A 27,597-nucleotide genomic window follows, 5' to 3' on the forward strand; every position below is an offset into this window, starting at 1 on the left:
CCCATTTAATCATAACTTTACAGTTTCACATTTTAAAACTGACAACTAGAGAATGATGCCAGTGCACCTTTTCCTCCTCTGAGCTTAACTTTAATTTTCAATTTTAACCCAAGATTTTTAACTTATGATTTTAGTCTTTAATCTGAGGCCTTCCCATACCCCCTTTTTTATATAATTCATGTATGTAACTAAACGGATCATGAGGTGAGTGCCGGTTTTATTTAATCCTTGACTAAAGTGCATATTTTCAGTCTTAACTTTCGGCATTTTAAGCTTTTTCTATTTTTAATTATAGTTAATTTTCAATTAAATTAATTTTTTATTTCTAATTAAAATTCTAAGACAATGGATGGGTAGGAGGGAACCAGCCAAGTAGACTTCCGAATCACCAGATTTGAATCTATTCTGCTTTACTTTTTGGAGAAATGTAAATTTTCAAGTTTACAGTTTGAAAATCATCCCCAACAACAAATTAAAGTTTGCAATTCCATCGTAGCAGACGTGCTGCAAATAATTCAAAACAACCATGAAGTTTCGATTGCAGACATGTTTTGAGACAAAGATTGTATAAATGAATTCCGTAAATTATTAAATCCAATTATTATCTAAAAAAAATCTGGAACTATAAGGGTTCCAGATTTTTTTGGACACCAGGTAGAGTTGCTTCTTTGTCATGATTCTCAGAAAAGTTAAGATGCAACTTCTCACTTTAATTGGAACAGTCTCACAAATACACAGGATGAACATTTATTTGTAATTTTTAATTGAACCCAATAAAATCTATAATGTTTGAATTTTTGTAAATTATCTAAAAGTAATTTTTTGGGATAATCCTACTTTTATTATTTTATGAATTTCTTGATTTTGGCAATGAAAAATTTTATTCATTTGAAAAGCATAATGTTTTTAAATTTTATCTACACCCTACCATCATTAGGGTTTTAATGTACCATTAAATTAGTTAATGTCAATATGAATTTAATTTTAAGGTTTTTTTTTTTTTTATGTACTGATAAATAACCAAGTAAAAATTATTGTCGAATATGATTGTGATTTATAAAATGGTTTAATTTTCTAAACTAATCTTGTATTTGTTTGCATTGAAAAGAAAAGTTTCCCAAATCCTAAGAGTCTTAAGTTAATACCTCCTGAAGATTAGCCTTATAATTGCTCTATGACTGTTTTGAACCTTCCATCCCTCCTTTAAGATGGGATTTCCCACATTGCACTTGTTGTGAACAGTAAATTTGAATTTTTTTTTTTTTTTTTTCAGAACTCCATAATGCAAAATTAATGATTTCTAAATAATTTATTATTTATGGCTGTTAAGTGATACATCAAATAATAATATATTTCGCCTGTCATTTGTAGTTGTTGTGATTAACTATAAATAGAGTTTTCAAATGGTTGAATATGTTGGCAGATATTTTTCAAAGGCATTGATCAGATTTAATATAAAACAATCTACATAAGCCCCACCCTTATGTTGCATTTTCTGTCTTTTGCAGTTGGTGGTCACTTTCTTTCCTGGTTGCTTTCTCCATGTGGTGCTCCTTTTCTTCAAATTTCAAAGCTGGTACAGGAGTGCCTCAAGGTTTTCTGTTCTTTCACATACTCTTCTTGCTTTTTATATTAATGATCTTCCATTGACTATAAATCGTATTCATAGTTTAGCTGATGATTTTGCTGATTATCTCCTAATTACTACAGTAAATACTTAATTTCCGTTTTATACTCTAGGACAGCCACTCAGCAGTAGGTGGAACTTTCAACTTCGTTGTTTTTGCAATGGTCACATAACATTGCTCAGCCAACAGTGGGCTGCATTTTTTGAGATGACATGTAGGTTTAAACATGTTAATACACACACACATGCATTCTACCTGAGGACAACACCCAACCTCTGCACAACACAATACTCCTCTTTCTTCTTTGACAAACTGTGCCACATCACATAAGCAAAAGTATTAGATATTAGATTATCTGCTAGCAGCACTTTAAATGTAGATCTGCAGATCATTCTGCAGTGGGTGATGTAAAATTCCATTCTGTCTGATCTCTGCAAAAAATATATTTTATATATATACTGTTTTCTTTAAAAATGCTCAGATTTTTAAACAGGAGCATGTTTCTATATTCAGAATAATCTCTTACCTTCCTAGGTACAATCATATCATGACTTATAGTTTCTTCTCCATCAAAAAAAACAAACTAATTGTTCATTTTTAACTGTATCATGTTTGAAATCTTTTTTCTCTGTCATTATTACTGTCCAGGAAAAAGGTTTCAAGAAAATTTTTGAAAAGTTCTTGCATAGTTGCTCCTCCATATAACCCACTGTCAGACACACAAAAAGTCATAAGTGTGAGAGTCATTTTAACTTTATTGAATAAAATTTCTTGAATGTTTGATGGGAAAGGGACAATCTTGAAAAATATGGTGAGCTACGTCTAGATAGACAGAATGCTTTTAGAGTGCAAAAGAATTTAAGAGTTTTTTGTAATTTATATGGAATAGGCATTAAATTTCATGCTCATTGTAAGTTAATATGATGAGTGAACAATAAAATATAGTTTGAGTTAATTTTGTGTTATGATCTTATTAGTTTTGCATTGATCTTTTAAAGCTGCTGTGAGGATAAATAACCTTATCCCCTTCCTCCTCCTGCCCAACTATTGTAATTCTTTCTTTTGGCATTTATAACGGTAACTATGCTTTCTCCATTTATTCTCTTACAAGCAGCTTTCCATCTTAGTGGAGTATAATTAGTAAATATAAGTATAGTCACAGATAATTACTTAATTAATGTATTATTATTTAACATGGCAATGAGTAAATATATCAGTTCATTCACAAAATCCCACTGACTCAGGTTTAGAAAATCACTTTCTAAGAAAACTGAGGAAGGTTAATGGCATAAACTAAATTATTATAACAGTGTAAAAGTGATCTATGTCTACAGACTGCTCTACCTTTATTTTGGGTGAAACCGTGTATAACACTAGATAATTCTTGAGACATCTTTTGGAGAATATTCCTATCATCCAAGAATATTCTCTACCAATGTTATTAAGTCTGCACAGTTCTTGTATGTGTGTAGGGGTAACCAAAGACTTTTTTTTTTTTTTTGCTGTATGTTATTAATACATTTTATAGCTGGTTTCACTTCACAAAAGCCAAGCGCACACGTTGTATTTTTACCCCAGTTACCATTTTGATATTCTGATTATGTGAATAAATAATAATTTTATTGCCATGAAGAATACAGGCAAGCACATCATGGCCTTTTAGCCATAAGCAGAGAGAAACAAAATTGATAAATAGATACAAGAAATATTTAATTTCCTTTGACCTACAAAGATTTTTGAAATGATCCATTGCTTTTCTTGAATGACTCACAACCATCAGATTCTTGAGACTCAGCAGTGAGATTGTTCAAGATTCTTCTAATGTCTCTCCATTGGAAAATCAAGGGAGCCATTGAAAGGAATGTGCTCAGTGGTAGGAAATTTATCAATGAAAGAGTTGGAGGAAACAGTAAGATGCTAATTAGCCAACTTTATCTTTATATGAAGATGTAACAGAATTGGAACTATGCCTGGAAAGAGCTTGTTTCCAGTAGCTTTGGCAAGAAACTAAAAGGCCCTTGCTTCTAGTCCAGATGCCATTTGGACTATAAACAAGTCTTCTGCTCTGAGCCTTTGAAAATGAGTGGATTTATTAATAACTTCTTTACAACTCTTGTAAGCTAAAGTACAGGTAAAAAATGAAGCTGGAGATTGATATACAAGCTAGTTATACCCTTATATATTATAAATTTCTTGGTGTAATAACTACAATAATAGTTTTTTTTGTTTTTTTTTAACCTGTGCTAGTATGGAATAGGTAAAAAGAAAAACCAGTCTTATGAAAAGGCATTGATCCCCACATTGTAAGGATACCACGTTGAATTTCCTTGGGTACAGTACTAACAGGTAACACTCCCCTAAAAAGAGATCTATAATGTTGCTTAATAGCGTGCAGTGCCACCTTATGCAGCTGTTTCGGCTGTGCCACACAAAGCTATTTTCACACCCTGGGCAGAAAGGTTTTTCGGTGCCCCATTTACTAAGAATATATATATATATATTTTTTTTTTTCTTTTCATGATTTGTAATATTTGGCACCCCTTACAAAATGGCACCCTGGGCAAAGGCCCTGCTAGCCTGTTCCTTAATCCTGCACTGTGTTTTGGTACTTGTTGGCACCTCAAATACTGCATCTGATAACCCAGAGATAGTGTTAATGTGAAATGCTTAGCTTCTGATCACCATGCAGATGCCTATTCTCCAGATGCTTCAATTTGCAGAACTGAAGCCTTTCTTGGTGAGAGCACTCCTTTGTTTCCCTCACCAATCTCATTACCCTTCTCTGCACTCATTTCAGCAGCTCTACATCCTTCCTAAAATGAGGACTCCAGACCTGCATGCAATACTCAAAATGTGGCCTGACCATTGCCGTATACAGTGGAATAATCACCTCCCTATCTCTTCTAGAAAAATTCCTATATATCATTGACAAACCCCCACGAGCTGTCCTAGCTGCTTGTCTGCACTGCACAGAGAACTTCAAATCTGACTGCAAAATTATCCCCCAGGTTGTTCATTTTCCACTATACCACATAGTTGGTATGTTACTCTGGAGTTACTGCTACCCATATGCAGTACTTTGCATTTCTCAATGTTGCATTTGCCAATGTCAATTGTAAATTTCAATTGCCACTTCTCAGCCCATCTTCCCAAAATTTCTAGATCCTGTTGCAGTAGCACACTGCCATTACTGTCATTAACAACCCTTACAAAACCTTTGTATCATCTGCAAACTTCAACACTAAGCCTGATATACCTTCCTCAATATCATTGATAAATATAGAAAACAACAGTGGCCCAACACTGAATCCTGGGGGACTCCACTAATAACATTAGTCCACAAACAGCAGTGTCCATTGATTACTACTCTCTGTCATCTCCCACTCAACCATCCCTTTATTCATAGCAGCAGCTTAAGGTCACATTGCACCAATTTGTACTGCAGTAATTTATGTGCAACAGTATCAAAAGCTTTCTGAAATCAATGTATATGTCAAAATATATATCTTGCATCCAGTTCCTTTGTGATCACATCTTAGTATCCAATCAAATTGGCTAGACAAGATTTTCCCTTAACAAACCCATGCTGTGTTTGAAGTATATTCGCAGCCTTGTCTAGATGATCCTGCATTATTCTTTTACCAACGACTCCATTATTTTTCCTGGAAAATAAGTTAATCTAACACATTAGTAATTACTCGTGTCACCCTTTGATCCCCCTTTGTGAATAGGTGATACATTTGCACATCTCCATACCATGGGAACCTCCCCTGAATCCAAGGGTGCTCTCATAATTATGGCTAAGGGTTTCTACTTTCTTTGCTGTCTCCTTTAATATAATTGGATAGATTCCATCTACCCCTGCTGCCTTTCTTATCTTTAATTGCAACAATTTCTCTTCCTCTTTCCTCTCAATTATTACAAAATCATTTAGCTCCCTGTTCAAGTTTGATAAACATCTAGCATTCCCTCCCTAAAGAATTCCTCATCTGTAGATGTAGATGCAAAATACTCGTTCAATTTGTTGGCAACCTGAGCAGGATCACAACAGCCAAACCATCAATATCGAGTGGACTCAACTAATTTGATTCAACCTCTTCCTTCTAGCGTTTACATAAGTAAAGAAATCTTTGCTGTTTTTGTTTGCATTCTTTGCCAAATATTTCTCGTTATCTGCCTTTGCTTGCCTAACCTCTTTTGTGACTTGATTACAAAAGATATTTGGATTTCAGGAAAGCTTTTGACACTGTTGCGCATGACTATTGTACAAATTGGAGCAGAATGGTATTAAGGGTAAGTTGCTACAATGGATAAAAGGATGGTTAAGTGCGAGAAGACAGAGGGTGGTAATCAATGGGTGCTGCTCTTCTTGGACTAATGTTATTAATGGAGTCCCACAGGGTTCGGTGTTAGGTCCACTGTTGTTTTGTATATTTATCAATGATATTGATGAAGGTATATCAGACTTAATGTCGAAGTTTGCAGATGATACAAAGGTTGGCAGGGTTGTTAATGACAGTAATGGCAGTGTGCTACTGCAACAGGATCTAGATAATTTGGGCAGATGGGCTAAGAAGTGGCAACTGAAGTTTAACCTTGACAAATGCAAAGTACTGCATATGGGTAGAAGTAACCCCAGAGAAACGTACCAACTGTGTGGTACTACACTTAAGGTGGTAGAAAATGAAAAAGACCTGGGAGTAATTGTGCAGTCAGATATGAAGTTCTCTGAGCAATGCAGACAGGCTGCCAGGGCAGGTCATGGGGTTTTGTCAATGATATATAGGAATTTTGCTAGCAGGGAAAAGGAGGTGATTATCCCTCTGTATAAGGCAATGGTCAGGCCACGCCTTGAGTACTGCGTACAGGTCTGGAGGCCTCATTTTAGGAAGGATGTAGATTTACTTGAGTGTGTACAGAGAAGGGCAACAAGATTGGTGAGGGGAATGAAGGGATCCTCTTACCAAGAGAGGCTTAAGTTCTGCAAATTGCAGTGGCTGGAGACTAGGCACCTGCGCAGTGATCTGATTGAGGTATATAAGGCCTTGAATGGGTTGAGCACGCTGAATTCTGATGGAATCCTTCCACTTGTTCAGATTACGAATCTAAGGGGGCATAAATTCAAATTAAGAAAAGACAGATGTAGAATAGATGTGCGGAAATTTGCCTTTAACCAGCGGGTGGTTAATTTCCGGAACAAACTTCCATCTGTCATTGTGGAAGTTGATAGGTTGAATAAATTTAAGGAGGAACTGGACAGGCATTTGGAGGGAATGGTGTGATTTTTTTTTTTTTTTTTTTGGCTGATGCTGCATAAGCTCATACATTTGCTTTCTTGCATCACATGCCACTACTACAAACTAGTTTATATTTACCATAGGCTCCTGTGTCACCTGATAACTTATATGCATCCAATTTTTTTCTTCTCTGCCGCAAGTTTCATTAATTCATCTGACCTCCACTTAGGCCTAAACCTTGAAAAGTATTTCTTAGTTTGTATGAAAAACTAGGTATCTACCATGATCAATTCCTTCAATGCTTCCTATTTATAATTTCAACTTTATGAAAGTAGAAACCCTTCTCTTTACCCTTAATGGTAGTTTCATCTTTAAGTAAATCCCACATCAATATGCTGTGATCATTGCCACCTTGTGATTCCTTTATCTGCAGATTCTTAATTTAATAAATGACAGAGCTACACTGGCTCAATGAATAATCATGCTAATCACTTAATGCATGAATAATTACTGCCGGTAATGAGATCAAAAGTATTACTCCCTCTTGTTGCCCCTCTAACATGCTGCTGTAGAAAACAGTCATCTAATAATTCCACAAAAGTCTTGTTCATGTGCCAGTGACCTACCCACAAGTTCCTGTCAATATCTGGAAAGCTAAAATCTCCATTATAATACATTCTGATTTACCAACCCACTCTGTTTTTCTGTACAGCTGTTCATTGTACTCATCAGTGTCATTTGGCCTATAACACACTCCTACTCACATTTTTGTTTTCCAGTGCTTATGTCACACCAAACTGACTCAGCATTGCACTAGCCACCTATATCATCAACTGGATGCACTGTCTTATTTTTTATGTTTCTTAACTAAGAGTTTAACCCCCCTCCTGTCCTGTCTGTCCTTTCTCTGCACATTGTACTCCCCCATTTCCAAATTCTGCATTCCTTATATCTGTGTGACACCACATCTCTGATTTGATGTCTTGACCAGCACCTCATAATCAAATTTATTTACTGTGCTCTTAGTAGTCGTGTACATTTTTATAGCAGCATGTTCTTTCTTGCTTTCTTGCATCATAAGCCATTGCTAATGCCAACATGCACCTGTTCTTACTCTTAGTTACTCTAACCCTTGTATTTACTTGTTCCATGTGGACTCCCAGCAGTTCTTCAAATTCCCAGAACGTTGCCTTCCAGGCTACTGCTCATTCCAATAGAAGCAGTTCAAGAATCACTTTCACCTCTGCTTATAGCTATTGTTAATCTGTTAGTCTGTGTATTTCCCCAAGCTAACAGTTTTCCGACCCACCTAACACTGCCTTGATAGCATCAGCAAATATTCTTGCATCACCTTTCTATTTAAGTGTATCCCATCCCTGTAGAAGCAGTCTCTCCTGTTGACGAGCATAGACCATGCTGAAAAAAAATTCTATCCCATGAGCCTTGTGCAATCTCTCCAGGGCCGATTGACAAGGCTCTTATCATAATACTCCCTCCTATCTTGTATGCGCAGAATTGCAGACACTTTTAAATTTAACCCTAACTCTGACTTTTTTTTCAACATTGCCCTGTACTTGTTAAGTAAGCCTACAGATCTACTCTTAGTGTGATTAGTGCCAACATGTACAACAAATACATACACATATGTATATTCGCACATATATATATATATATATATATATACATTCACTCAAGGTGTTTCAATGTTACACAGAAAACAAATGTAGAAAAGCATATTCTCCAACTAAAAAAAAGAAAAAAGTTCCTACAACATATATCTCAAAAGTCTTTATTTCTGAAGTATTCAAAATTAAGCATTAATAACAGCATAAAAATAATCTAAAATAAACCTCTAAAATTAAAATATCTAATTCAGCATCAAAGTTACCTCCATTTTGTTCACTGCAGCATTCAGCAGACAGATTCACAATTCTCTGCTGCATCTTTTTCAGGACTATTCTTAATGGTTTCAGCAGCTTCCAGATGCCATTTCTCAATTCATATTGCATAAATAAACCATGCTTTTCACATAAGACTGCACACAAGTAATCTAATGATGTGAGGCTGGATAATTGTGGTGGCCATAGTACAGGGCTATTCTGACCAACCCATTGATTATTGTGTTTCATATTTAAAATGTCAGAAGCAATGAAAAAGGTTGGCTGGCAGACTATTGTGAATAAACCACATCCTCTGCAATTTTAAACGAATATGTCTTACAATATTTCACAGAAAATGTAAGTATGCCATTTCTGAAAGCCTTGCTTGTGAAAAATAAGGACCAATAAGATTGTCCCCAAGAATGCCACACGAAACATTAAAGGAAATGGTATGTTGATAGTCAGAAAATCTACATTCTGGTAATATTTTATGGGTTTTCTTCATCTTGGATATGAGTGTTTCAAGAGTTGAGAATTCAATTTCTTGTAAAACATGAATCTTCTATAACCATAACATGGCTGAGAATTTGAGGATCATGTATACATTGCAAATGAACCACTGATGAAAGTGTCTGCATTTATTCAATCTTGTAGCAACAATTCTTGTATAGTTGTCCAAGGTCTTGTACAGACATATATAATATAATTGCTCTTCATGTAATGTCCTCCATACACTCACAGGAACATTTACCCAACCTGATGACCCTCTATTACTTGTGGAAGGAGATACTTGTGCAGCACAAAGTATTTGCTCTTCAACATATGCATCTAATCAAAATCTCCCTCTACCGCATTTACTCTTAACAGTTAACAGTTTCAGCATACCTCTCCGCACCATCAGCAACAGCAAATGTTTTATGATATAGTACTGAACAAGTTGGAAATTTTTTGGTGAATCTACAAACAGCAATTACAGAATTCTTATGACTCTTACCATAAATTAAAATCATATCAGTTAACTTGGCAAAAGTGAACAAATTTGTAGTATCTCTCGTAATAAATTCCATATTGTGAACAGTCAGAAACCTAAAACTCAAGTAACTGACACTGCCAGTATGTACTTTATAACATGGGTCATAGTTCTTCTCTTGGGAGAAGGCACCCAAGGTGATTAGCATTGCTGTAGCAATGAAACAGTTCATTACATCAATAAGTAGTTAAAATTTCAATATTAGTATTTTAGTATTAGTAGTGGTAAATGATGCAAGTATGCATGCTTAAACAGCATCAGCCAAAAAAAAATTGTTTCCAACATCACTTGTCCATCCCTTCTAATAATTTGTCTACTTTTTTCCATTGAGTGTCTTCTTCTGAGAGTACTCACAAATGATTACCTGATATTGATGCATGTAATCATTTGTGATTACATTTGTGTCATGTAGTAGAACAACACTATTCATGTCACTGTTGGTGTGTATGTTTTACACAGTAATATTTTTATGACATAAATTTGAACATAAAAATGTTTTGCCATTTCACATGGTTTTGTAATTTATGATTAATGTTTAATAACATGAAAATAAAGACTTTTGAGATGTGTTCATAGAAACATCTGCTTCCATTTTCACCTGTAGAATATGTTGTTACATTTGTTCTATGAAATATTGAAACTCCCCTATTTGTATTCTTATCTCCTGAGCAGCCTTAGCTCATTTTTTTTGAAAACTCTGGTTTAGATAAAGGATGAGGATTTCGGGTGAAGTGAGTAATAAAGGATTTATAACCTGCAAGAATAATTCCGCTGAAATGGAATGACCACCAAGTTGTGATCTGAGGTGCCGAAAGGGCAGCCAACCAGATTTATGCTGTAGACTTCTAGTAGCATAGTTACACCACTTATTTATGATATGTGTTTCAAACATATAAAATTAAAAGTTTTTACAATGCTAATGTCAAGGCTTTCAGTTAAGTGTTTCCTAAACCTTAAAATTTATTAAGAAGGAATACACAGTATCAAATTGATTAACAAGAGCCAACTTTTTTTATATCATGACATTCTGTTAAATTATAATGAGAATAATTATTTTGTTATGACTTAGGCAATGGATGATGATGATGACGACGAAGATGACGATGAACCAATTGATGCTACAGTTCATACAAATCAAAATAAAAGTCACTCAACACCAAATGGTCAAGCAATTACAGTATCCACCACAAACTCTTCGTCCACAAATTCAGGACAAACCTCAGGGGTTACAGTTAGCAGCACTCCAACACTTCCACCATCTGCAATTGTAACGACAACTGCTGCTGCACTTGCCGCCGCTGCTGCAGCAGGACAGCTTTCACTCAACCAGGTAATGAAACATATTTATTTTTCTAAACATATTTTATAAAATTTAATATATATATATGACTATTTTATATTTATTCTAATTTTTCCAGTTGCAGCAGTTTTTGTTTGATGTTTCTAAAAAAATATGTTTTATGTTGAAATATCTTTTGTTATTTTCAATTAATTTGATAAAGTATTTAAACATTAATTATTTGCACTCAGTGATCATTAAATTGTGACAATCCTATCCTTAATGGACTATTTTGCATAGTTGACAGTATAAAAAAGCCAAACAGTTTCACTAGAGCAGTGGTAGTTTTCATCTGGTCATGCAAGTCAGAGTGATAAAATAGGATGTATGGGACGCAGTAAAGATATTATGGAGTTTCAAAAGGGCATTATTATGGGAGCATGTACATCACGTGCTTCCATATTGGTGTGTATCAGGGCAGTAAACTATAGAAGAATATTTAGTCTTAACTGTGTCTACAGTAATGTCAGGAGTGTTGTCAATAAAATGGCTGAATTCGAACTCCTGGTTAGGACAACTAATGCTGACATAATAGGGCTAACAGAAATATGGTGTGTGAAAATTGGGGATCATGAATTCCACTGTGGTATTTATAATGTATTTAGAAAAGATAGAGAAGACAGAAGAAGGGGGAAGGTCATGCTTGTTATCAAAAGCAGCCTGAGTGCAATAAGAGCTTTTGCTGAGTCATGTCTGCCAGTCTGAAATGAAAGTTATGTCTGAAAGTTATGTCTGCCAGCATATTATCTGTGTGGTGTGAGTTAGAAGCAAAGGTGTAATAAGAGTGGGAGTAATCTACAGACTAGAAAATTATGAAGAGTATCATAAGAGTCTTTACACGCAAATGGAATGGGCAAGCAAGCGTGAATGTCTTATTGTGGGTGACTTTAATCTGCCCCAGGTTGATTGGAATAAGTGGGAGTGAAACTTGTCTTGGGGAAAAAATTTTCTAAATAAACTAGATTATTATTATTTGTACCAGCATGTCAGAGATAATATTATGGATGAGAATATTCTTGACCTCATCATTACGCACAAATTAAATGATGTCACAGGACTTAAAATACAAGAACCATTGGCAGGTAGTGATCACACAGTTGTTAGTTGGAAGATGAAGAAAGATAGTAATAGGAATGGAGATATGTGATGCAAGAAAGCAAGTGTATGAGTTTACATAGAATCAGCCAAAAAAAAAACAATTTAACACACCCTCTAAAAGTTTGTCCCGTTCCTTCTTGAATTTATTTAGGCTATCAACTTCGACAATGACAGAATGGAAAGTTATTCCAGCAAACCACCTCCAGAAAGTTAACCACCCGCTAGCTAAAGGCAAATTTCCACACATCTATTCTACAACTGTCTTTCCTAAATTTGAATTCATGCCCCCTCGGGTTCATAATCTGAGCAAGTGGAAGAATCCCATCAGAATTCAGCGTGCTCAACCCATTCGAGGTGCCTTATACACCTCAATCTGATCACCTCGCAGGTCCTTAGTTTCCTGATGCTGCAATTTGCAGAACTTAAGCCTTTCTTGGTAATAGCACCCCTTTGTTCCCCTCACAAGTCTTGTTGCCCTTCTCTATACTCTTTCTAGCAACTCTACATCCTTCCTAAAATGAGGCCTCCAGAACTGTATGCAGTATTCAAGGTGTGGCCTGATCATTGCCTTATACAAAGGGATAATCACCTCCTTTTCCCTACTAGCAAAATTCCTTTTTATCATTGACAATACCCGATGACCTGCTCTGGCAGCCTGTCTGCATTGCTCAGAAACCTTCATACCTGAGTGCACAATTACTCCCAGATCTTTCTCATTTACTACCACCCTAAGTGTAGTACCACACAGTTGGTATGTTTCTCTAGAGTTATATCTACCCGTATGCAGTACTTTGACTGATGCAATGTTAAACTTCAGTTGCCGCTTCTCAGCCCATCTGCCCAAATTTTCTAGATCCTGTTGCATTAGCACACTGCCATTACTGTCATTAACAACCCTGCCAACCTTTGTATTATCTGCAAACTTCGACATTAAGCCTTTCATCAATATCATTGATAATATACAAAACAACAGTGGGCCCAACACCGAATCCTGAGGGACTCCACTAATAACATTAGTCCGCAAGTCATCCATTGATTACCACTGTCTGTCTTCTCCCACTCAACCACCCTTTTATCCATTGTGGCAACTTACCCTTAATACCATACTGCTCCAATTTGTACAGTAGTCTTCCATGCGCAACAGTGTCAAAAGCTTTCCTGAAATCCAAGTATATGATATATTAAAAAAAAATTATTTTTTGCATCCAGTTCTTTTGTAACCACATCATAGTATCCAATCAGATTTGTCAGACAAGATTTTCCCTTAACAAACCCATGCTGTGTCTGAACTATAACTGCAGGCTTGTCTAGATGGTCCTACATTACTTCTTTAACCAGAGACTCCATTAATTTCTCCAGAACAGAAGTTAAACCAACTGGTCTGTAATTAATTATGTCACCCTTAGATCCCACCTTTGTGAATTGGGGATACATTTGTACATCTCCAGTCCTTGGGGACTTCCCCTGAGTCCAAGGATGCTCTCATAATTATGGCTAAGGGTTTTCCTACTTCCTTTGCTGCCTCATTTAATATAACTGGATAGATCCCATCCACCCCAGGTGCCTTTCTTATGTTTAACTTCAATAATTTCTCCTTCACTTTGCTCTCAGTTATTACAAAATCATTAAGCACCCTATTACAGTTGATAAACTTCTGGCATTTTCCTCCCTTAATTATCTGCTCGTGTGAATGTAGATGCAAAATACTCATTCAGATTATCAGCTGTCTGAGCAGGATCATCAACAGTCAAACCATCAATATCAAGTGGACCTATCTGATTTATCCCCTTCCTTCTAGAATTTATATAAGTAAAGAAGTCCTTGCTGTTTTTTTAGCATCCTTTGCCAAAGATTTTTTGTAATCTGCCTTCGCTTGCTTAACATTCTGTGTGACTTGATTACAGACTAGCTTACATCTGCTGTAGGCTTCTGTGTCGCCTGATAATTTATATGCATCCAATGCATTTTTCTTCTTGGCTATGAGTCTCATTAGTTCATCTGACATGCATTTAGGCCTAAACCTTGAACAGTATTTCTTAATCGGTATGAAAAGCCTAGTAGCTTCCATGATTAGTTCCTTGAATACTTCCCACTTAGAATTTGCAGTTGGTAACATCATCAGTTGATCCCACTGTGCAGAATTTAAAAACTGTCTGAAACCACTGTAGTCACCTTTACGGAAGCAAAAACTCTTCCCTTTACCTCTGATGGTAATTATATCTTTAAGTAAACCCTGCCAACCGGGCTAACCTGGTGGGTAAAGTGCCTGCCTGGCAACCCAAAGGTTGCGGGTTCGAATCCCACCTTGGGCTTGGATCAGAGTACTGCAAAATTCTTGGGAGGTGCATTATGGCCATAGAAGCCAATGCGCCAACAACTAATTAAAAAAAAAAAAAAAAAAAAGTAAATCTCACATCAGTACACTGTGATCACTGCCACCTAGCAGTTCCTTTGTCTGCAAATTCTTAATGCATGAATAATCACTGCTGATAACCAGATCAAGAGTATTACACTCTCTGGTTGCCGCTCAAATATGCTGCTGCAACATCTAAAAGATTTTGCACTAGTTAAAGGTAAAGGCATGGGTTTTAAATATTCAGAAGATGGCACGTTGACAGTTTGAAGCACTGTATGCCATCTGTTAATTGGGTGGATTGCAGAGTGATGACTAATACATTTGAACAAATACCTTTAAAGAAAAAAATCACAGAAGGCATGAACACATACATACCATTAACATTTTTGTTTAAATATAAGATCGATATCATACCTTTATTGTAGGAAATCTTGACCCAACACTCACATCAAACTAATCAGATTAATGTAATATAAAATCTTTAAGTATTAAAATCTTTAAAACTGCAAACATATCCCTATTGAAGGATTGTTGAATTATATGATATTATATAAAAAACTAAACTTGTCTTCAATTCACATAGTCTGCCAGCTGCCACCAAGGTAGAGCCAAATGCAGCCGATGCACATCAACTTACCCCAAACTAAACCCATTAGCATTGATAGACCAGAAAGAGAAGACAATAGTCAAACTATATTAAAACTATATTAAATTAAAACCATATTAAAATATTCTAAGGTTGAACTTCTTAATACATAACCAGGTATTTCGGTTATAAACTGTGCTCCCTAGAAGTAACGAGTTAAAAACAACATCCACTCTCTTATATTTTAAAATAGGCACATCGCGACAAGATTATTACCGTTAACCAATGTGAATCATGCTATTCACACATGAGCGTGACGGTCCACGAGTCCGAAATAGTATATGGTCTCCATACATTTATAGAACAACAGTTTAATTTCATTTCAAGTGTTTCAGCTATTAACAGTTTTATGTATTCTTTCTGTGCATTAATTACTTTAGCTTCATTAAACAGAAAAACATGGTTCTCCTGAATGCCGTGAAAGGAAAGTTCAGATGCACCTGTCCTTTTCGCCCTCACAGATGCCTTGTGTTGTTGTAAACACAATGAAAGATAATTTTGGGTAGAACCAATGTAAAAGGACTCGCACTCCCCACAAGCAATGTTATAGACAATATTGGTTTGTTCCATGTTAGAGACAGAGGTTGGTTTCCTTGTCCTCAATATTGTCTGAAGTTTAATTATCAGTTGTGCAACTATTTTGAATTCTGTATTTTTAAAACTGAGCTTCATTGCTCTTACATTTTGAAATACCATTAAGAAAATATTGCAGAAGGAGAATGCTGAAAAGTATGAAGGAGGAGTGGTCAGATAGAGTAGAATATAGCATGGGACAGTTACAGAGCAATGAAATGTAACGAAGCCTACAACAGCTACAAGTTGATTTATAATAGTATCACAAATAAGATTAGAGGGGCCAAGGCTGTGTATGAGAAAGCACTGGCTAAGAAAGCCAAAGAATGGGATCAGGAATTTTGCATGTGTGTGTGAATGCAAGAAAGGAAAAAGTGACTTAGATCGAACCCTTGTACACTGGTTGTGGGATGCCTTAGACAACCCAACTGATGTTCTGGATGAATTAAACAGGTGCTTTGAATTTGTCTTTACTGAAGAAAGACCCTTTATGCTAAGAAGAGGCTGTGCAAGTGAGACTAAGTCATATGAAAATAGTGATTTCGAAATTACAGATGACTGTTTATTAGAAAAACTTTCAAGCATAAAGACAAGTAAGGCTCCTAGAGTTGATGGCATATATACAGTAATTTTGAGATTGCCCCCAGGAAGTATATTGAACCATTGAAGTTAATTATGAGAGTATCTTTGACTCTGGATAGATTCCTTTGGATTAGAGAAATGCCAATGTATCACCAATACATAAAGGGAGTTCTAAGTTTGGTAACTACAGACCGGTTAGTTACCAAACTTAGACCGGTTAGGAAAATCTTAGAGGCAATGATTACGAGTGCAGTCCAGGGACATTTAGATATATATGTCATTCTGAATAACACGCAACGTAGTTTTAAGGGAAAATCATATTTAACTAATTTATTAAGCTATTTTTACACAGTTATTCATGAGCTGCATGTAGGAAAAAATTTCAACATAACTAATTTACTAAGCTATTTTGTCTCAGTCCCTCATGAGAGGTTACTGTATAAGCTGGAATATGTTGGGATTACTAGAAAAATTCAAGATAAATTGCTGAGTGACTGCAGGGTAAAAGGCAGAGGGTTGTGATCAATGGATATTCTTCAGATTGGTGCAAAGTCAGAAGTGGAATCCCCCAAGTATCAGTTTTTGGACCACTGTTGTTTCTGATTTTCATAAACGACATCAACAATGGGATAGAAGGCTTGATTCTAAAATTTGCAGACAATGTAAAGATTGGTAAAGTAGTTAATAATCAGCACCATGCAGCTCCTTCAGAATGACTTGAAGAGGCTGCAAGAATGGTCAGAAAAGTGGTAGCTATGTTTTAATGCAGCAGAATGCAAAGTCTTACACATGGGTAATAGGAACCCCAAAATAAATTGTACACTTCGTGGGTTTCCATGTAAGATATGCCATACTCCATTATGCTCACTATTCCCTGGGCCGAAGCCCATCCATGGCTTATAACTTAATAAGTATTAAATTCAGGGTATTTTAGAACTCCTATTATATTAATAAAAATTTATTTTTATTAATATAATAGGAGTTGACGAAAATCAGAACCGTTTTAAAATCGAACAGCTAGAACCAAAGTCATGATTTTCATGATTTTGGTAGAGTAAGCAGCAGGCTCTTGCCTGCTGCTTACTCTACCAAATTAACGTTAGTGACCTTAGTGTCATACTTCATTCTGAAATATTTAGTATGAATGATGTAATGTTTTTTGCATATGCCTGCTACTTACTCTACCGAATCAATGTTTGGAAGAGATTAGCAAAATCCAAGCCAATAGCCTAATTACCCATTTGATTGTAGCCATTTGATGAATAGTATGATTGCAACAATACAAGTATTTGTATTTTTGCAATCTGCATTTTCATTACATTCCATTGTTAGGTGCCACCATAGATGTTTTTTCCCATCAATAATTTTCTGAGTAGTGAAAGGGAGTGAATACCACACTGCTATGGCCTTTGTCTTCAACAATGTCGAATTCAAATGCAGGGCATTGTTGAAAGTATCGAGCAAGCCAACCTAACAAAATAAAGGTGGAAGTAGCAATGAGTGTGTGAGAACGACAAAGGCTATCAAAATTGCATAAAAGACAAACAGAAAATCAAGCATTGGATTTAGCAGTGCCTTCAACCAGCAATGCTGCTCGATCTAACAGTAATGTATCCAAAGTGAGTATTAATTACATACAATGGACCATTTCTCCAATTGTGGAGCAGATGAGTTTAAATGATCAAGCTCAGTTTCTTTACACCAACTACTATTTACATAAGAATGCGCATTGACAGTTTGAAAGGATATTTATCAAAAATTATTTCTGTTCTGTATGCTACATTTGTGATTGTCTATGGTTCGGAAATAACACAAAGAAACCAGCTGCTAAAGATGTACCATTGATATGCACTTCGTTTCCCGATGTTAACGTCAGTGGGATCCTTGTGTGTAATAGCTGCAGAGGATCATTTAAGAACAACACCATTCTAATGATATCTAAGTTGAACAGCATTGTCTACCCAGAAATTCTATCGCATTTACCGAAGTTGGATTTAGTGACAGATAGGCTCATTTCTCCTCACTTATCGTTCAGACGAATAAGGTGTCTGAGACACACATACAGACAATATGGCATTCTGGTCACAAATGATCAATGTACCTGTTTCAGGTAACATGATGGTCCATAGCTTGCTAAGGGAGATTGATGATGATCATTTTATAAACATGTATATAAAACGCAAGAAAACACACAAGTCTAGCTATTTGATCGGGTTAGTAAGAAAGCGAGTGGTGAAAGCGCGGCTTCAGTATTTGGTCAATATGCCTCTCTATCGATTGTATCAAATCATGATAGATCAGTCATTCTTTGGTGATCACATGGAAATTAATTTGGCTAAAGACGACATAAGCGAAGAGTTTCCGATCGAGGAAAGTCTCATCGCCCAACAGCAAATGTTGTTGTGGAGCAATGATAAATATATTAGAATCGCCCCTGGAAAAATTAACGTACTACAGAGCTTACTGTTTGATGAGCACACAGAGGAACTGTCCTTTCCCAGCATTTACCTTGAAGAATTCAGACCATTCAGAGAGAATTTGTGTGCGACTCCATTCATGATGGCAACAAGCGAGCTTATATGATCTGACCGACACAGTGTTACTCCATATCAAACGCTTTACGTAGTAATAAAGATAATGAAAGACTCTTTGACGGTGGCTTTCAAATACATAGGTAAAGATACAAAACTGACCCGCCAGCAAGTTCAATCCAAAGAATACATTAACAGCTGCATCAAAAACAATTTGGCCTTCCTAAGGAAAATTCCAAACTCAATCTACTACTGGGCTCAATGTAAGAACAATCTATTCGCTATGATTAGACAGCTTGGTAAATTTGCAATGTTGTTGACTCTGAGTACCAATGAAATTGGTTGGCCACGCGATATTAGTGAGGACATGTGAGTGACATGAACTTCATGCAGAAGGCGACGCTAGTGAACAAAGATGCTGTAACATGTGTGATGTTCTTCAAGAAGATTGTGGATGTCATTATGAACATATTGCAGTCAAAACATTATAGCCCGTTTGGTCAATTTTACGTGATCAAGTCTTTCAAGTGCATAGAATTCCGGCATTGTGGTAGTCTACACGTGCAGGTTTTGCTGTGGCTAAATAATGTACCCAAAGGTCCTCTGGGCAAGAACAAATAAGACGCCATTGCAATGACTGATGAATTAGTGTCTGTCTCCACTAGAGAGGCTTCAGGGAGCATCATGCTTCAAACTCACAAACATACATTCATGTGTAACAAGAAAATAACACCGGATAAATGACAGCTGTGTCGATTTGAAGCACCATTTATGCCTTGTCACATGAATAGTACTACGAATTGACAAAATCAAGTCCACACGTGATTTTGAGAAACATGGAAATGACATCATTTCCGCATTGCTGCTACCGGAAATGACATCGTTTCTGGTAGCAGTAACCCACGATGCCAGTTTGATTGCCGAACCCGAAATGACGTCATTTCCCTGTTTTTTTCAACATGTTTCTTTGTTGCAAAATCATAATTTCCAGTTTGTTGATCAAATCAACCAACTAGAAATGACATGGAATGACTTCCTTTTCGTGTCGAAAAATCATCACAAATTGGTTTTACTTTAGTCCTAAATTTAGTAGGTGCCACCAAAGCTGTTTTCACATCAATAAACGTGGTTAGTAATATTAGCTGCTTTATGAAAGATAATGACTTTGACTACAAATCTGCCAATCTCAATCATGTAAGTTACCATCCCTTACACTGGGAGCCGAGCTTCTACTATCTAGACTTAAGGTATTATGTGGAGGAGAAATTGTCGAAGTTAAACATAAAAAGGCACCTGGGGCAGATGGAATCTATCCAGTTACGTTGAAGGAAGTAGCGAGGGAAGTAAGCAAACCCTTAGCCATAATTATGAGAGCATCCTTAGATTCAGGGGAGGTCCCAATGGACTGGAGATATGCAAATGTATCCCCAATTCACAAAGAGGGTTCAAAGGGTGACAAATAATTATAGACTTGTTAGTTTAACTTCTGTTTTGAGGAAAATAATGTAGTCACTGGTTAAAGAAGTGACGCAGGATCATCTAGACAAGACTGCAGTAATAGTTCAGACAGAGCATGGGTTTGTCAAGGGGAAGTCTTGCCTGACCAATTTGATTGGATACTATGGTGTGTTCACAAAGGAACTGGATGCAAAAAATAATTTTGATATCATATACAGCAGACTCTCGATTTACCGGGATTGGATTAACCGAGACACTTCAAGACTGCGAATTTAAAAAAAAAAAAAATCAAATCAACCAGAAATCATAAAATTCAAGTAAGAACTAGAACATGTATAAACAGATGTTTTGAAAGTCGTAAATAAGTGACAAGAAGCTGCATTATAAGTCTTAATTAGGAGATTAGTGTGCCTATTATCTTACAACCCCCACTGTCTTCACAACCGTCACTCAAAAAAAAAAAAAGAGAGAGAGAGAGAGAGAGAGACAAAATGTTTAATTTGTTTTACTGCGTTGCATCGATTGTTGTGTTCCGTCGCACCGCAAAAGGACAAATTTTGTTTTGTTATTTATGTCAGGGATGTTGGATTTTTTTTTTTTTTTTTTTAGAAATCACAAGAATGATGGGCAAACGCAAGAGAATTAAGCAAAAACTTGAATTTATTCAAAAGTTTGAAACCAGTGCATCCATTATAATGTTGGTGACCAAACCATACGCATCATTGTAAAAAATAAAGGGAAGCTATTAGATTTGAAATTGACATCGTAAAAAATAAAGGGAAGCATCGTATTACACACGCAAGTAGTATGCGGTAAGTTTTTTCATTTTTTTATCTATCGGCATATGTTTTACATAGGTTGCTGAACATTTTTCAATACAGCAAGTCCCCGACTTACTTTACGTTATTTATATTTTTTTTTATATGACTGAAGATTTCAGCGAAGGTGACACACATTTCACTATAATAACTTAAAAACCCACAGAATTCCAGCTATTGGTATTATCACAAATGCAATAAGATCGAGTTTACTACCCGTTTATAATTAGATGCATTAACAGAAAAGCCCAGTAACCCTTAAACTGCAAATTGTTTTATGGTCATGGGGGTGATAATAGTGAATTTCTGTTCAGAAAATTTAATTTTCACTGTTATCATGGTGCCGACTAAGAGAATAAGTGACAGTAGTACTAGTCTATCAAGAAAAGGGGCGCCTCCGTAGCCAGGTGGGAAGGAGCAGCAGTGCGCGTCTTGATTAGACCGGGGTTCGAGCCCGTCACCACCAAATATGGAGGATGCGGAAAGGTCAGGGAATGACCACCGCATATCCCGGAGCAATATGGCCTTAGTTGCTAATGCTCCTAAAAAAAAAAAACCAAATAACAAATAGCAATCAAGAAAAGGAAAGCTATCAAGTTGGATCAGAAAATTGAAATAATAGGAATGTATGAAAATGGCCAAACATTAACAAGTATTGTGCAGAATTCAGGTTTGTCAGTGGCAATGATGAACACAATAAATTAGAAAGACAGAATACGAGAAGCTGTGAAGCGATCGGCACCAATGAGGTCAACTATAATAACCAAGGCTACGAAATACAAATCAGTTTTTACAGTACAATAATATGCATTTTTTCTTTCTTTTATTTTTTCTTTTCTTATGTGCCACTCCGGCTACTTCACTGCTGTCCTCAGATAAAGTTTTTAATTGAACTAATTAAAAACACATAACTATTTTACTTCATTCTTCTGAGGATATTATGTTGTTTTTTGTAATTTTGACATATCAGGGATATAGTAGCAATATTTTTTTAGTCATTCCTGAGTTATGTAAAACCCGACTTTCGTAAGAAGCCCGGGAACTTATCTCTTACATATGTCGGGAACTTAATGTATTTTTGGATTAACCGGGAAATCGATTATCTGGGATTTTTTTTTTTTACCATCTATCCTGGAAAATCGAGAGTCTACTGTACTTCGATTTCAGGAAAGCTTTTGATACTGTTGCACATGGAAGACTGCTGTTCAAATTGGAATGGTATGGCAGTTGCTGCAATGGATAAAGGGATGGTTGAGTGGGAGACAGCAGAGAGTGGTAATAAATGGACACTGCTCTATGTGGACTAATGTTATTAGTGGAGTCCCCCATGGTTTGGCGACTCCGTAGCCAGGTGGGAAGGAGCAGCAGTGCATAGCACACGCTTCTTGATTAGACCGGGGTTCGAGCCCGTCACCACCAAATATGGAGGATGCGGAAAGGTCAGGGAATGACCACCGCATATCCCGGAGCAATGTGGCCTTAGTTGCTGATGCTCCTGAAAACCAAACAACACACACACCCCCATGGTTTGGTGTTGTTGTTTTGTGTATTTATTAATGATATCAATGTAGGTATATCAGACTTAATGTCCAAGTTTGTAGATGATACAAAGGTTGGCAGGGCTGTTAATGATAGTAAAAATAGTATGCTACTGCAACAGAATCTAGAAAAGTTAGGTAGATGGGCTGAGAAGTGGAAACTGAAATTTAATATTGACAAATGGAAAGTACTGCATCTGGGTAGCAGTAACCCAAGAGAAATGTACCAACTATGTGGTACTACACTCAGTGAGGTGGAGAATGAAAAAGACCTGGGGGTTATTGTGCAGTCGGATATGAAGTTTCCTAAGCAGTGCAGACAGGCTGCCAGAGCAGGTCATGGAGTTTTGCCAATGATATATAGGAATTTTGCTAGCAGAGATAAGGAGATGATTATACCTTTGTATAAGGCAATGGTTAGGCCACACCTTGAGTACTGCGTACATGTCTGAAGGCCTCATTTTAGGAACAATGTACAGTTGCTAGAATGAGTACAGAGAAGAGCAACAAGACTGGTGAGAGGAACAAAGGGTTGTTCTTATGAAAAAAGGCTTAAGTTTTGAAAATTTTACAGTGTCTGGAGACTGGGCACCCGCGAGGTAATCTGATTGAGATGTATAAAGCTTGGATGGTTTGAGCATGCTCAGTGCTGATGGGATTCTTCCTCTTGCTTAGAATAATTGCCTGAGAGGGCATAAATTCAAATTGGGGAAAGTCAGTTGTAGGATAGATGTGCGGAAGTTTGCCTTTAGCCAGTGAGTAGTTGATTGCTGGAACAGACTTCCATCTGTTGTTGTGGAAGTTGATAGGTTAAATAAACTTAAGGCTGAACTAGACAAACATTTGGAGTGACTAGATGGGTGAAATGGGAAGGTTTTTTTTTTTTTGGCTGCTGCTCTATAAGCTTGCTTTGTTGCATCATATGCCTGAACTAATGCTGATGTCTCCTGAATACTGCACTTACATAGTTATTAAAGTAAATAAATAGACATCTGTCAGTAAACAGAAGCCAGAGTTTCTCTTTCTGCAGCATGCCAATAGATCTTTCCAACTCACATCAAGATAGCAATTGCACTCAAGCATGACATGTTCAGATGTCTCAAATTTTCAGCCAATTGATGTAGTCTCTGTGCCAGTCAATGTCCAGTCAACAAAAAAGTTGCCCGTAAGCCAAACTGTAGCCAAGGTTTTTTCTTGACATTAATAATGTCAACTTTAGGTACGAAACTATAAATTTGACATCCTTTATCTATTGCATCCCAGTTTGCTTGCCATAGTGACAACACTTGTTATAAAATTCACTTCTTTTCTGTTTTTATATCTGTTCTAGAATATATTTTCTGCTCTAGTTAGGCCTAACTAGGCAAATCTTTGAGCCTGCAATAAATACTTTTGAACATCTATATTTCCAATTCTCTGCACCAAAGCCCTAGAACAAGGATTGGCAACCTTTTTTGAGTGAGGAGCCATTTTTGATCTAATAAAAAAAAGAGAGAGAATCCAAAGAGCCCCCACCTCAGCTCAAGCTGGAGGGGGGGGAAGTTTTTTAAAAAATGGATCAGAAGTGGGAAGGTGTTTTATTAAAAATATATATATTTTGAAATATTATTTATTAATACTGAAAAAACGTAACAAATGTCCAATTAGGTACGAATTAATGTGACTTTTGCTGCTGAACTTCTTGAGCAAGTCTCTCAACGTCAGGCGAGTATGTCGTAATTTTCATCTTTAAACATGCTCAGAGACTTGCATTGTTCAGATGGTTTCTTGATTTATTTTTAATATATACTCATGTTCAAAAATATTTACCTGCAGAAATACGTCAAATCAAACACTGAGAGAAGTCCAAATGCAGATATCTTCAAATTTATGTCTGTCCGGTAAGCTACTCCACATATCGAACACAATTTGATCTTGCTTTTTCAACTCATCTATCGCCATCCATTTGTATAGAATTGCAAGGGCAGCCTTTTGCCTCTCCAAATCCTCAATTTCAATTTTAAGGCATTTTAGTCTTGCAGTCCACATGTCCTTGATTTTTCAGTCTTCTAACTCCATTTCATATTGTGCCTCATGTGAGATAAAAGTTAAACAGCCACAGTTACAAGTTGAAAGAGCCGCAGGTTGCCATCCCCTGCCCTAGAAGCATAGATAACTATAGGGTTAAATAAGCATTCATATAATAAATTAATTGATCTTCCTTTTATTCCCCAGTGTACTCTAACAATCCTCTGGAGTTTGGTGTACAAGATTCTTATTTTATTCTTTTAATACTTAACATGCTCAATGAAGAAAAGGCTCTCCTCAAAATATTGTATTGCATCATCCTGAAGCCTCACAGTAGGAGCTTAGTTCATACTTAGCCTTCTTTTGAGCAACATCTGCCCTCTTCTCCCTAGATATTTCTAATTTAGATATCCTAGTCCATGTTTCCAAATATTTAGTACCTCTTCTGTTTTTGCCCCTATCTGAGATTGATAATTTCCTTGTACAATCATGGTTAAATCGTCGGCATATGCTATAGTTTTAACATTCCAGTATATGAATTTTTAAAACCTCATGAAACACTATGTTCCATGCGAAGGGGACAATTACCGAGCCTTGTAGACATCCTTTTTGAACCTTCTTAACAATCTGAGTAAAATTAGTTTTCAAAACAGCCTCTCTTTCACAAAAAATAACTCTTAACTACTGCAAACACTTCCTAGTTCATTTCACAAATATACGTGCATTCATTTCTAATCTCAACGATGTCCATTTCCACTTACAGTCTGCCAAACTCCATGTACTTTTTCTGACAGACTCTTAGTTATCGGTTGATTCAACTACTGCTTATCTCAGTTCACCAAATTATTCGCCGTATGATTCCTTTCACCTCAAAGGTGGTGTACTTGTGCATATGTCCGTTCCAATATTCCCTGTCAGAGACTTGGTAATTTAGAATCTCCTCTTTTCGATCTTTTATGGCTTAAAATCTCTCTACCTCATTGTGTCAAATTCATCGATTGTCACTACCATTCTCCCAACTCCACTAATCACTTGGAGTTCTCTGACTTCCTCTCTTTGCAACTTGACTTTCTCCAGTCCACCTTTCCTAACAGTGAGGTAATTTTCTTTGGTGATTTTAATGTTCACAACTCCAGCTGGCTTCCATTTTCTAGCCACACCGACCCAGCTGGTCGAGATGCCGAAGCTTTTGCAATTACTAATTAATTTGCATTTACCTACAAGAATACCAGACAATCCTAACCATACAGCCAACACGCTTGATCTTTTTGCCACAAACAACCCTTCTAAGTAAACGGTCAAAGTGAGTGGTCCTTTAGGCACCTCAGATCACAACTTGGTGATTGTCTCTTCTCTAATGGAGCCTTTATCTCATAGCTATTCTCAACCTTGTGGTGTTAGGCATTACAAGAAGGCAAAATGGGATGACATGTACGATTTCTTTTCTTCTTTTCCTTGGTCGAATTACTGTTTCAAAACTTCAGATGTTAACATTTGTTTAGATCATTTCAGTGAAATTATTCTTGTAGGAATGGAATCTTTTATTCCACAATCCACTTTAAAATCTCGTCCTTTATCTAAACTTCAGTTTTCCAATAAATGTGCTAAGGCTGTTCAAGAGAAGAACAGGTTTGTTCTTCTCCTGAACAGTAATTGGTTTGTTTCCAATTCTTCAGTTTCATTTTCTGCCTACACCAAAGCTCGCAACAATTGTAAAGCAGTTTTAATCATTAGCATTAGCATTGGCATTTGATGCAAGAAAGCAAGCTTATGCAGCATCAGCCAAAAAAAAAAAAAAAAAACCACTTCCACTTCACCCCTCTGTTCGTTCAAAATACCTGTCCAGCTGAGCCTTAAACTTATTAGCATTAGCATTAGCATTAGTAGAGGCATACGATGCAAGAAAGCAAGCTTATTCAGCATCAGCCCAAAAAAAAAAAAAAAAAAACCCTCTCCCATTTCACCCCTCCGTTCGTTTGAAATACCTGTCCAGTTGAGCTTTAAATTTGTTTAGGCTATCAACTTCAACAACAAGTGATGGAAGTCGGTTCCACCAACCAACCACCCGCTGGCCAAAGGCAAATTTCCGCACATCTATCCGACATCCGTCCTTCCTCAATTTGAATTTATGCCCTCTGAGGTGATTATTCTGAGAAAGATGAAGAATCCCATTGGCATTGAGCATGCTCAAACCATTCAAGGCCTTATACACCTCTATCAGATCACCTCGCCGGTGCCTAGTCTCCAGACTCTGTAATTTGCAAAACTTCTAGGCTATCAACTTCCACGACAAGGGATGGAAGTCTGTTCCACCAACCAACCACTCGCTGGCTAAAGGCAAATTTCCGCACGTCTATCCTACATCTGTCTTTCCTCAATTTGAATTTATGCCCTCTCAGGTGATTATTCTGAGCGAGAGGAAGAATCCCATCAGCATTGAGCATGCTCAAACCATTCAATGCTTTATATACCTCTATCAGATCACCTCGCTGGTGCCTAGTCTCCAGACACTGTAATTTGCAAAACTTCAGCCTTTCTTCGTAAGAGCACCCCATTGTTCCATTCACTAATCTTGTTGCCCTTCTCTGTACTCTTTCCAGCAGCTCTACATCCTTCTTGAAATGAGGCCTCCAGACCTGTATACAGTACTCTAGGTGTGGCCTGACCATTGCCTTATACAAGGGAATAATCACCTCCTTATCCCTGCTAGAAAAATTCCTATATATCATTGACAATACACCATGAGCTACTCGTGCAGCCCGTCTGCACTGCTCAGAGAACTTCATATCTGCCTGCACAACCACCCCCAGGTCCCTTTCATTCTCTACCACTGTCAGTGTAGTACCACAGAGTTGATACGTTGCTGTGGGGTTGCT

At 36.8% G+C, this 27,597-nt stretch overlaps 1 protein-coding gene across 2 annotated transcripts in view; it reads left to right on the forward strand.

Annotated features, from left to right (window-relative positions):
- The window catches only part of LOC150080140 (uncharacterized), a 930,549-nt gene that overhangs the window by 830,656 nt on the left and 72,296 nt on the right, over window positions 1–27,597 (forward strand). For both annotated transcript variants that reach the window (XM_090381841.1, XM_090381842.1), the window contains one exon: window positions 10,845–11,105. In XM_090381841.1, the coding sequence (XP_090237967.1) occupies window positions 10,845–11,105 (261 nt within the window). The remainder of the gene's footprint in view (window positions 1–10,844; window positions 11,106–27,597) is intronic.

The sequence above is a fragment of the Mastigoproctus giganteus genome, chromosome 9 (assembly GCF_048544385.1).
Source record: "Mastigoproctus giganteus isolate SK-2022 chromosome 9, ASM4854438v1, whole genome shotgun sequence".
NCBI classification, from domain to species: Eukaryota; Metazoa; Arthropoda; class Arachnida; order Uropygi; family Thelyphonidae; genus Mastigoproctus; species Mastigoproctus giganteus.